The sequence below is a fragment of the Eriocheir sinensis genome, chromosome 54 (assembly GCF_024679095.1).
Source record: "Eriocheir sinensis breed Jianghai 21 chromosome 54, ASM2467909v1, whole genome shotgun sequence".
In the NCBI taxonomy this organism is placed as follows: Eukaryota; Metazoa; Arthropoda; class Malacostraca; order Decapoda; family Varunidae; genus Eriocheir; species Eriocheir sinensis.
Window position 1 is genome coordinate 8,425,929 of NC_066562.1, and position 11,875 is coordinate 8,437,803.

General features: G+C 44.6%; 1 protein-coding gene and 3 long non-coding RNA genes across 5 annotated transcripts; 2 read left to right on the top strand and 2 right to left on the bottom strand.

Moving 5' to 3' along the window:
- Positions 1-3,697: 3,697 nt before the first annotated feature.
- Positions 3,698-5,776, top strand: LOC126983712 (uncharacterized). Its single transcript, XM_050836767.1, has 2 exons — positions 3,698-3,939; positions 4,860-5,776. The coding sequence occupies exons 1-2, from the start codon at positions 3,915-3,917 to the stop codon at positions 5,774-5,776; spliced, it is 942 nt and encodes a 313-aa protein (XP_050692724.1). The 5' UTR covers positions 3,698-3,914.
- On the bottom strand, positions 5,690-6,278 carry LOC126983719 (uncharacterized). The gene is made up of 3 exons (XR_007736175.1): positions 6,145-6,278; positions 5,921-6,088; positions 5,690-5,808 (listed from the first exon to the last, which is right to left on the bottom strand). It is a non-coding gene; the product is annotated as an uncharacterized LOC126983719 (long non-coding RNA).
- On the top strand, positions 6,133-7,768 carry LOC126983717 (uncharacterized). 2 transcript variants are annotated; one of them, XR_007736172.1, is made up of 2 exons: positions 6,133-7,058; positions 7,357-7,768. It is a non-coding gene; the product is annotated as an uncharacterized LOC126983717 (long non-coding RNA). The 2 variants fall into 2 exon arrangements; XR_007736171.1 differs by having other exon boundaries at positions 6,912-7,058; positions 7,208-7,768.
- Positions 7,769-8,302: 534 nt separating this feature from the next.
- Positions 8,303-10,685, bottom strand: LOC126983722 (uncharacterized). Its single transcript, XR_007736179.1, has 3 exons — positions 10,639-10,685; positions 10,104-10,184; positions 8,303-9,838 (listed from the first exon to the last, which is right to left on the bottom strand). It is a non-coding gene; the product is annotated as an uncharacterized LOC126983722 (long non-coding RNA).
- Between the last annotated feature and the right edge of the window lie 1,190 nt (positions 10,686-11,875).

Below are 11,875 nucleotides of genomic sequence, written 5' to 3' on the forward strand. Positions count from 1 at the left end.
CCTTCCATTCTCTCTTCCCTCTTTTCTTCCTCTCTCAAAAGTCCTTATGTCATCTCTTCCTCTTCCTCTTCCTCCTCCTCCTCCTCCTCCTCCTCTTCATTCAAAACCTCTTCAGCCTCCTCTTCTTCCTCTTTCTCTTCCTCTTTATCGTCCATTCTCTCTTCCTTCTTTTCTTCCTCTCTCAAAAGTCCTTATGTCATCTCTTCCTCTTCCTCTTCCTCCTCCTCCTCTTCCTCCTCCTCCTCCTCCTCCCCTCCAGTTTAACATGTCATTCAACACTTTAAATCTTTCCTACTATCCCCTCCTCCTCCTCCTCCTCCTCCTCCTCCTCCTCCTCCTCTTCCCTCCAGCTCTTCCTCCCTCCATCTCCATATCCACTTATCATCCACCCTTCCTCTCCTTTCCACCCCTCCCATTACTTCCTCTTCCTCCTCCTCTCCTTCCTCCTTCCCTGCGGCCCTTCCCTTCCTCCCTTCTTCCTTCCCTCCACATATACATATAACTGTTACCTCCGTGTCTTCCTTCCCTCCTCCCTTTCTTCCCTCCCTCCTCCCTTACCTTCTCTCCCTCTCTTCTCTTCCTCCCTTATCCTCCTATTCTTCCTTTACCTATTCTATCTCCCTTTTGCCTTTCCTTCCCTTTCCTTCTCTTCCTTTATTCCCTACCTTTACCTTCCCTTAACCCTCTCCCTTCCTTCCCTCCCATTCTCCCTTCTTTTACTCTCCCTCCCTTTCCTCCCATTCCCGCTTCCCCTCTCTCCTTACTCCTCCCTTTTCCCTCTTTCACTTTCCTTCACCTCCTCTTCTTATTCCTCCTTCTCTCTCTCCCCTCCTCCCCGCCCCCTTCACACACCTGTCCAAAACTCACCTGTCTTACCTTTCTCGGTCAATTAGTCTCACGTTGTTTCTTCTACTCAACAAAAACCGGAATTAATTCAGCGAGACACCTGACCGTTGTTGTTCCTACCTTTTTCAGTGTTACGCCTAAGAGAGAGAGAGAGAAAGAGAGGAGGAGGAGGAGAGAGGAGAGGAAAGAGAAAGAGAAGAGAGGAGAGACAGAGAGAGACAGACAGTGCTATCACTCCCAAAGACTCAAGTTGATCTAATTCCCTCTGACGCCCCCCCACCCACCCACCCCCCACACACCAGATTAAAAAAAGGTGGAGCAGGTTAATGATCTCAGTAGTTAACACCTAAATGATTAACTCCACCACTGCAGCAACATAACCGCGGAGGCTTTTGATCTTAGCTAAATAGACAGACAGGTAAAGAGATAAAAGTACAGGTGGAGAGGGAAAGAAAGAGAGCTCATTAACACACACACACACACACACACACACACACACACACACACACACACACACACACACACACACACACACACACACACACACACATAAGCAAAACAATACGTAGATAGAGAGACAGAAAGAGAGTTGCATTTCCTAACATACAGAGACAGAGGGATTAGCGATTCTTAGACAGACAGACAAGCAGGTAGAAAGACAGGTAGGCAAAGGAAGAAGCAATTATGAGAGGCACGTCTTGTATGCTAACTAGATTAAAAAGCCACAAGTCACAGGTTTAGTCAGCGTGAAAGTCATTAAGGGAAGGCTGAAGCGTGCTGGGAAGGCCTCTGTGTTTAATGTTCATGTGCAAGTGGAAAGGAAAAAGGGATGAGGTGGAGAAGATGAAGTGTGTGATATGTCAAGTCATGTATCTTAACTGGAGGAAGGAGCGGTGCGTGAAAGTCATTAAGGGAAGGCTGAAGCGTGCTGGGAAGGCCTCTGGTAAGCTAATGTTCATGTGTGCCGAAGGAAAGGCCGCTGGGAAATAGATGAGGTGCGTGTGTCAATCAGAATGTCATGTATCTTAACTAAAGGGAATGAAAGCGGTTGAAAAGTCATTAGGGGAGCTTGAAGCGTGCTGGGAAGGCCTCGGGGTGAGCTAATGTTTATGTCTGCCGAAGGAAAGGCCGCTGGGAAGTAGATGAGGTGCGTGTGTCAATCAAAATGTCATGTATCTTAACTGAAGGGAATGAAAGCGGTTTAGTCAGCGTGAAAGTCATTAAGGGAAGGCTGAAGCGTGCTGGGAACGACTCGGGGTAAGCTAATGTTTATGTGTGACGCAGGAAAGACCGCTGGGAAATAGACGAGGTGTGTGTGTTTATCTAGAACGCTGTGTATCTTAACTAAAAGGTGTGACAGAGGTTAAGTCAGTTGGAAAATCATTATGGGAGACTGTAGCGTGCTGGAAAGGCCTCGGGGTAAGCTAATGTTTATGTGTGCCGAAGGAAAGGCCGCTGAGAAATAGACGAGGTGTGTGTGTTTATCTAGAACGCTATGTATCTTAACTAAAAGGTGTGACAGAGGTTAAGTCAGTTGGAAAATCATTATGGGAGACTGTAGCGTGCTGGAAAGGCCTCGGGGTAAGCTAATGTTTATGTGTGCCGAAGGAAAGGCCGCTGAGAAATAGACGAGGTGCTTGTGTCTATCTTGAATGCCATATATCTTAACTAAAGGATATGATAGCGATTTAGTCAGCGTGAAAGTCATTTGGGGGAGACTAAAGTGTGCTGGGAAAGCCTCGGAGTAGGCTAATGTTTATGTATGACGCAGGAAATGTCGCTGAGAAACAGACGAGGTGCTTGTGTCTATCTAAAACGCTACGTAGCTGAAAAAAGGGGTTGTCGTGGTTTATTCTGGGTGGAAGTCATGAGGGGGAGACTGAAGCGTGCTGGGAAGGCCTCTGGTTAGCTGGTGTTTGTGTGTGCTGCATGAAAGGCGGCTGGGAGCTGGATGAAGTGCTTGTTGGCATCTAGAACCCGACGTAGTTGAACAAAAAGAGCATGTTAGCGGAAAACTCAGCAGGAAACTCATTAAACGAACATTGAGGAACCACGAATTTCAAAAAACTCAGAATGAAAAAAATAAATAAATAAGAGGCGCTTCCTGAGACACAAACAAAATAACACAATATGAAGCAACTGAAATAATGAAAAAAATAAAAATGATAAATAGAAAAGGAGAAAATAAATGCTTGAGGGGAGTCTGAAGTGTGTTAGGAACGCCTCTGGGTGATATGATGATTATATTTGACACAGGAAAGGACGCCCTCTCCTCCTCAACTTCTCTCCTTCATATCCTTCTTTCCTCTTTCCTATCCTATCAATCTTCTTTCTGAATTCCCTCCCTCTTTCCTTTCCATCCTTTCTCTTTCCTCTCCTTTTCTTCCTCCTATCTCTCCTTCCTCTCTCCCTCTCTCCTGCTCTCTCTCTCTCTCTCTCTCTCTCTCTCTCTCTCTCTCTCTCTCTCTCTCTCTCTCTCTCTCTCTCTCTCTCTCTCTCTCCACTGTTTATTGGGTAACGGGAGGAGAGCGCCTGGAGGAAGAGTGACCGGAGGAGAAGGAGGAAGAAGAGGAGGAGGAAGAGGAAGAGGAAGAACAAGAAAAAAATGAGAAGAAGGAAGAAGAGGAGGAAGAAGAAGGACGAAAGAGAAGAACACGAATAGAAGGAGGAAGAGGAGGAAGAGGATAAGGAAGGAGAGAAGAGGAAGGAAGGAGATTATGCAAGAGGGAGATAAGGAGGAGAGTGAAGAGGAGGAGAGTTGACCAGGCGGAGGAGACGGAGGAGGGGGAGGAGGAGGAGGAGGCGGACTCTGGCAACGAGAGGCAACACTCGGGCATACCTCTGATTCTCTCTCAGGAGGTGGAGGAGCGCGGGGCATCTCTCTCTCTCCCTCTCTCTCTCTCCCTCTCTCCACCCACAAGAAGGAGAGAAGCGAAGAAAAGTCAACAGAAGCGGAAATAACGGGAGATTTTAATTGGTTTTTGTGTCCGGGAAATTTCAACGAGAGAGTAGATACCTATCCACCCACAGAAGAGCCCGCAAAGAGAGGAAGAAAGGAACTTGTGACCATGAAGGCGAACTACATTATGTTAGGTAAGTCATGTGGAGAGTTAGTAAAGGGATAGTTAGTAAGTTTATGTGGTTTGCTGTGTGATAAATAGGAGAGGATGAAGAGGAGAAGATAGAAAGAAGAGGAGGAGGAGAAGGAAGAAGAGTGAGACGAAGAGGAGGAGAAAGTGGTGTGATGTGTGATAGAGAGAAGAGGATAAAGAGGAGAAGAAAAGAAAACAAAGAGAAAAAGAAGAGAAGAAGGAAAATGAGACGAGGAGGAGGAGGAGGAGGAGGAAGCTGAGGTGTGATGTGTGAAATAGACGTTAGTTAAGTCCATTAGAGAGTTATTATGTGATTAGTTGGCTAGTTAATTAGGCAAATCATTTGGAGATTAAATATATTGATCATTGCTAGGATAAGGTATTAGGTATAAAGCATAAGGTTAGTATAAGGCGTTAGTATAAGGAGTTTTAACACATGCGGTCCACAGTAATTGAGATGTTTTCCTGTATAAGGTAACACAGCAATCCCACCCAATAGTGACATCTCCTCTCTTATGGCTACTCTTTATGTTTTTATTTTGTGGGAGCGGCGAGTAGCGAGCTTTTTTTTCTACTCTTTTTGTTGCCCTTGAGCCGTATCCTTTGATGTAAAAAAAAAAAAAAAAAAAAATCGTGAATATATGATCTTACGAGTATTTAACCCACACTTTATCGATCTTACATGCAATTCATTAACCTTTTATCAAACCTTTATAAAACACTGATATGGGTAAAGGGTCATCATCCCCATAGTATGATTCTTGGCACTCCTTGCAATGGCTCTCACGCCCCTGGCCCTGTGTTGGCACCGCAGATGTAAATAGCTTCCCTTATCATTCTATCCCTTAACCCTCTCTTCGCTATGTCTGTAAATATCTCACCTTTCGCTGTGTCTCAAGTGTGTCTCGTCTTCTGTTGCAGGGTGGGTAACGTGGCTGACGCTCTGCCTGCACGCTGCCGCCGCCGCTGGGGACAGAACGCAGCCGGCCAGTGACGTCACGCACCAGTTCTCACAATCCTCCTCCTCTTCCTCTTCTTTAGACCTCCCAGCAGACGACTCACTGAAGAAAGGAGATCTAGAAAGTCTTCAGTACGCCTTGGAAACAGAGGAGGAGGAGGAGGAGGAAGAGGAAGAGGAGGAGGAGGTGGTGGAGATGCTGGACTGCGTGTTCTCCTCCGTGCCTCTGTTCGGCGGCCGGTGGCTCACTAACGCGGCTCGAAGCAGGTTCACTGATTCGACCATCCTCCAGGCGACCCACTCCTTCCTGCTGGGTGGTCGACTGGTCTCTCATCTGGTCGATCTTGGGGTGACATCAACCGCCTCAAGACTACTGACCACCCTTGAACGCTGTCTCAAGATTCCGAACCCTGAGGAAACGAGACAACCAGGTGCTTCAGTTGGCGGCTTCGGAGCAAAACCAGAAAACGAGAGACCAAACTTAGAGACCAAAGAGACCAGAAACCCCGAGGAAGCCAGACGCACAGGTGATTCAAACGGGGAACTCGAAGCGGAAACCGGAACAGAGGATTCAAACCACTTGGACCAGGGCTTCGAAACCGACGAGAACGAGGACTTTGAGATTGTGCCGGACTGGGTGAGGTCCTCCGCTGCCTGGTCGGTCCTGCAAGGTGAGAGGTTCAAACGAGGCATCGAACGAGTTATTAAGCGAAGCGTCTCTCGGTCAGGAGGGTATGGAGGTGGGGGCGGGTACGGAGGTGGGGGCGGGTACGGCGGCGGTGGAGGGGGGTATAAGCACGATCCCCTCATTGGGTTCAACTTCCTCGGGTTCTTGGTTGTTGGGGCGCTTATCATCTTCCTCATCCATATGCTGGTGTAGTGGAGGTGAGCTGGCAACCTGATTTTTCCTACCTGTATTTTCCCACCTGTATTTTCCCACTAGTATTTTCCCACTAGTATTTTCCTACCTGTATATTCCTACCAGTATTTCTCTACCTGTATTTTCCCACCTGTATTTTCCCACCTGTATTTTCCCACCTGTATTTTCCAACCTGTATTTTCCTACCTGTATTTTCCTACCAGTATTTCTCTACCTGTATTTTCCTACCTGTATTTTCCAACCTGTATTTTCCTACCTGTATTTTCCCACCTGTATTTTCCCATCTGTATTTTCCTACCTGTATTTTCCCACCTGTATTTTCCCATCTGTATTTTCCCACTTGTATTTTTCTACCAGTATTTCTCTACCTGTATTTTCCTACCTTTACGTTCCTACCTTTCTTACCTGTCAGTTTACCTGTACGTTCTTACCTGTCCGTATTACCACCTGTCTGCCTCTCTTTTATTGACTTTTACATCCTTCCTACGACTTAAACTTTTTCCTATGACTTTCCTCTTTCCTACGACTTGAACTCCTTTCTTCCTACGACTTAAACGCATTCCTACGACTTGAACTTTTTCCCTACGACTTTCCTCCTTCCTACGACTTCAACTCCCTCCTTCCTGCGACTTGAACTCTTTCCTGCCCACGACTTAAACGCATTCCTACGACTTTGTTATGTTTATGCTGTTTATTTTATCATATTTCTCTATCTGTTGACATTTTTATCATCATCACATGGGTCATATTTATCTCATATTTATTTCTTCGTTATCATATTTATCTTTCTTTCCTTATATATGTGTTCGTGAAGGTATTATGTACTCTATTATTTAATTTATACACATATGAGTTAAGTAGGAAGTGTCTGTATTTAAGTACTACAAGTCTCTCTCACTCTCAATCGTTTTCTCTAATGTCTGAGTTTTTACATGAGTCACCCTTGAAAACATAAACAAACAAGGGCATTAGATAGCAAACATGAGGTAATTGTACTGTATTTTCAACCCTGTGTGGCTGGGAGGCGATCACTAAGTCTCTCTCACTCTCAATCGTGTTCTCTTATGTCTGAGTTTTTACATGAGTCACCCTTGAAAACATAAACACACAAGGGCATTAGATAGCAAACATGAGGTAACTGTACTGTATTTTCAACCCTGTGTGGCTGAGAGGCGATCACTAAGTCTCTCTCACTCTCAATCGTGTTCTCTTATGTCTGAGTTTTTACATGAGTCACCCTTGAAAACATACACAAACAAGGGCATTAGATAGCAAACATGAGGTAACTGTACTATATTTTTAACCCTGTGTGGCTGAGAGGCGATTTTATAAGTCTCTCTCACTCTCAATCGTGTTCTCTTATGTCTGAGTTTGTACATGAGTCACCCTTGAAAACATAATCAAACAAGGGCATTAGATAACAAACATGAGGTAACTGTACTGTATTTTTAACCCTGTGTGGCTGAGAGGCGATTTTATAAGTCTCTCTCACTCTCAATCGTGTTCTCTTATGTCTGAGTTTTTACATGAGTCACCCTTGAAAACATAAACAAACAAGGGCAATAGATAGCAAACATGAGGTAACTGTACTGTATTTTCAACCCTGTGTGGCTGGGAGGCGATCACTAAGTCTCTCTCACTCTCAATCGTGTTCTCTAATGTCTGAGTTTTTACATGAGTCACCCTTGAAAACATACACAAACAAGGGCATTAGATAGCAAACATGAGGTAACTGTACTGTATTTTCAACCCTGTGTGGCTGGGAGGCGATCACTAAGTCTCTCTCACTCTCAATCGTGTTCTCTTATGTCTGAGTTTTTACATGAGTCAGCCTTGAAAACATACACAAACAAGGGCATTAGATAGCAAACAAGGGGTAACTGTACTGTATTTTCAACCCTGTGTGGCTGAGAGGCGATCACTAAGTTGTGTTCATCTGTTACCCTCGACGGAAAACATATATTGAAGGGCATTAATAAACAAATGACATGTTACGATACTTTATTTCCCACCTATTGTGTCCTGCAAGCGATAGAAATAAACTTGTGTGTGTCCATCACCCTCTAAATTGCTAAGTACATCCTCTACATCTCTAATTATACCTTCAACATCTCTAAATAAACCTTGTAAATCTCTAAATATACCTTCTAAGTCTCTAAATAACCCTTTTATAGTACTCTTCTAAGTAATCCTACATCTCCAAATAATCCTTCAATGTCTCTAAAATAACTGAAACCTTGTAAATCTCTAAATATACCTTCTAAGTCTCTAAATAACCCTTCTGTAGTACTCTTCTAAGTAATCCTACATATCCAAATAATCCTTCTATGTCTAAAATAACTGAAATCTGTATGTAAATCTAAATCTTTAAATAAACCAAAGTCTCTAACTAAATCTTCTAAATATCTACATAAACGTTCTAATTCTCCAAATGAACTTGTGTATGTCCGTAACCCTCTAAAGACTATAAAAGGGTTGACTTCAAAGGGACCAGTTACCATCTTTTTATCATCAGTGTAAGACTAAAGAAAAACATACAAAAAGGGACATAAATAAACCAACAACACGTAACTAGACTTTACTTCCAACCTTGAGTGAGACTGCACGTCGACAAACAGACTGGACGATCGACCGGAGTAACTTAATAAAACTAGAAACTTTAAAATCACAACAGAAATCTTTGCATGGTATAAAATTCTTTGGTCCACGTGAAAATGAGAAAGAAAACGAGGCGTGTGGGACATTCAGAACGGCTCATGTACAGTGAAGACAAAAGTACCCAGTGATGAAAACGTTATACCTGCCCGTGGCCTCGGTGCTCATCTCCGTTGCATTGCCCCGTGAGTCTATGGTGAGGGAGAACACGTTACCCCGGGACACAGGAGAACACATAACCCCGGGGCACAGGAGAACACATAACCCCGGAACACAGAACACATTACCCCGGGGCACTGGAGAACACATAACCCCGGGACACAGGAGAACACATAACCCCGGGACACAGAACACATTACCCCGGGGCACTGGAGAACACATTACCCAGGGACACAGGAACAGCGTGACATCCGGGTTATCACAGTTTCCCTTCCCCAGGTGTCCCCAGGTACCCAATTATCGACCAGGATGGGAGGATGAACAGGTAGGTGAGCTGCACGCCGACTGTCCGGGCTGGGATTCGAACCTGGACCTGGCACGCTAACTAATCACCATACCATAACTGTCATCTACCATCTACATCATTAACTATTATACTATTATTAAAACCTATCTTCTACATTCATTATTACTACCTCACTACTACTACTACCATTCCACAAAAAACTATTATCATCTATTAAGTCCATAACTACTATGCTATTTCTACCATCTATCGTCTATTGCATCTATTACTACTGCTTTGTTTTTTCTACCATTCCACAATTACTACTATCATCGGTCTATTAAGTCCATAACTATCATACTATTTCTACCATCTATCGTCTATTGGATCTATAACTACTATTTGCTCTTACTACCATACTACTGTTACTACCATCTTCTGTCTTTTAAATCCTAACAACCATACTATTTCAAACACCTATTTTATACTACGTTCATTATTTGCTACCATTTATCTTTTACTATCCATTACAACTGTACTACCATGGGGCTACCACCTACTACCATACCTACTGTTACTATCTACCACTACTACCAGGCTACCATACCATTCATCGCTACCACACAACCATCTACAAGTAGTCTGGCAGAGGAGGAAACAAATTATCCAGGGACGAAAAATTACTCCAGGGGGCCACAGGGACAGCCTCCAGGTAACTCAGGGGGTGCAGAGTCGTGGCCTCGTGATCCCAGGGGCTGATGTGTGACCCTTCGTACCCGGGGTCAAGAAGGGGGCCAGGGGAGGGGCCTGGGGTGGTGGTGGAAGGTGCGGGGGCTCGGTTTGGGAAGCAGAGGTCAGGGTTCGTGACACACCAATACAGGAGGTAGGTCAGCGCGGAGAGGAAGGTCAGGATCGCCAGGAAGGATACCGTGTCCAGGCCGTAGGATCCCCCGTGCCCGTAGCTGTGAGTGCGAAGGATGTTGTTGTTGTTGTTGTTGTTGTTGTTGTTGTTGTTGTTGTTGTTGTTATTTATCATTATCATTATAATTCTCTCTCTCTCTCTCTCTCTCTCTCTCTCTCTCTCTCTCTCTCTCTCTCTCTCTCTCTCTCTCTCTCTCTCTCTCTCTCTCTCATTTCCTTTTCTCCTATCCCCCTCCTCCTCCTCCTTCTCCTCCTCTTTCTACTTCTACAAATCCTACTTCCTTATCCTGCATCCTACCTCCTTACCCTCCGCCGTAGGACGCGTGACCGCCGCCGTCCCTGTCAGCCGGTATCAAGGATGTGTCTACCTTTGACATCCTGTAGGACCTGTAGAGGCCAGGAAGGATACATAAGATACCTTATGTGTGATTGGGGTATCCTGCTCAGGAATTATAATGATCTTACAGTGCTATAGGAATTACAGCGAAACTTTACTGATTTAGGATTTATAACTTGCCTTTATGGATGCAGAAATTATAGCTAGTTTAACGTTGCTTCAGAAATTACAACCTTCAGTGTCTCAAAAAAATACCACCAGGCTCCAATGCTTCGTAAATCACAACCCAAAAATAATAACCAACTCAAACTTCAAAAAACTCAAGGAATTACAATCCAACTCCACTCCTTAAAAAATCACATCCAACATTCAGAGCTTTAAAAATGACAAACTTAAGTATACCTCATTAATTACAACTGATAAAAACGACTTAGAAATCACAAACAAACTCGGACGATCAATAAATCACAACCCAACTCCATCACTTAAGAAATCACAACCAACCTTCAGAGACCAGTAAGTTAACACAGTGCCCGCAGCGTCCTTTCCCGTCCACGACTCTTGGCAGACTGTTCCCCCGCGGCGCCTGCTCCTCGTCAGTCGTTCCTCCCTCCAAGGCCCTTCCATGCAGCCCGGGGGAGAAGGAACACTGTCTTACCCCCTCCGCCGTGATGATGTTTGTTAAGGTGATTTGCAGCCAACACCTGTCTCACTCCCTCACTCCCTTACCTGCCCCACGCACTCCTGCCATGCTCTCACTCCTTTTCTTTCCCTTCCTATATTGGTCTTTTTCCAGACTCACTCACTTACTCACTCCCTCACCTGTCCATTTCCCTCATTCCCTTTATCCCTCACTCACGCCATGCTACCCTCCACCTCATTAACCTGTGTCTCTATGGGCAGGTGTAAGGTATAGCCGAGTGTGTGTGTTTCAAAGGGCAGCGTGGAGGTGATGGGTGTTGAGGCGTTGGCTATCAAGACTTTGCTGCCCGTTATGTTAGCCAAGTGTTTATACAGCCTACAATCTCCTCTTTAACCTGTGTCTCTATGGGAAGGTGTAGAGGTGTAGCCGAGGTTTGGGTGTCGGGGAAGTGTGTGTTTTAGGGAGCAGAGTGGAGGTGATGGGCGTTGAGGTGGTACTGCCCGTTATGCTAGCCAAGAGTTTATACAGCCTACAACCTCCTCATTAACCTGTGTCTCTGTGGGCAGGTGCAGAGGTGTAGCCGAGGTTTGGGTGTCGGGGAAGTGTGTGTTTTAGGGAGCAGAGTGGAGGTGATGGGCATTGTGGTTGTGCGCGTTATATCTCTGCTTACCTTGACCGCCTGTAAATATTGTCCCGGCACAGGAACACGGCGCGGCGGGACACCTGGGAATGGCCGTTTGTCCCGTCACTGTTTTGTTTGTGTAGCGGTGTGTGTGTTTTTGTTTTTTGTTTGCTTTTTCTTCAGGTATTTTTGTTTTTGGGATTTGCATGTTCTTCCTCTTTATCCTGTGTTTTGTTTATCCATTTACTCTCTTTTATCATCTTCTCTTATTCCCCCTCTTCATGTTTTGTTTCTGTAGTGTTTTATTTATTTTTTTTTGCCTTTTCTTCGGGTATTTTTATTTTTGGACTTGCATGTTTTTTTCTTTTTCTCTTGTTTTGTTTTTCTATTTACTCTCTTTTATCATCTTCTCTTATTCCTCTTTATCTTCTTTCTTCGTCTCTTCCTTCATCCTTCTTTCTCTTTACGTTCTATAT

Coding starts and splice junctions, on each gene's coding strand:
- LOC126983712 (XM_050836767.1), top strand. CDS start 3,915: ATGAAGGCGAACTACATTATGTTAG. Junction 3,940..4,859: donor GGCGAACTACATTATGTTAG/GTAAGTCATGTG, acceptor CTTCTGTTGCAG/GGTGGGTAACGTGGCTGACG.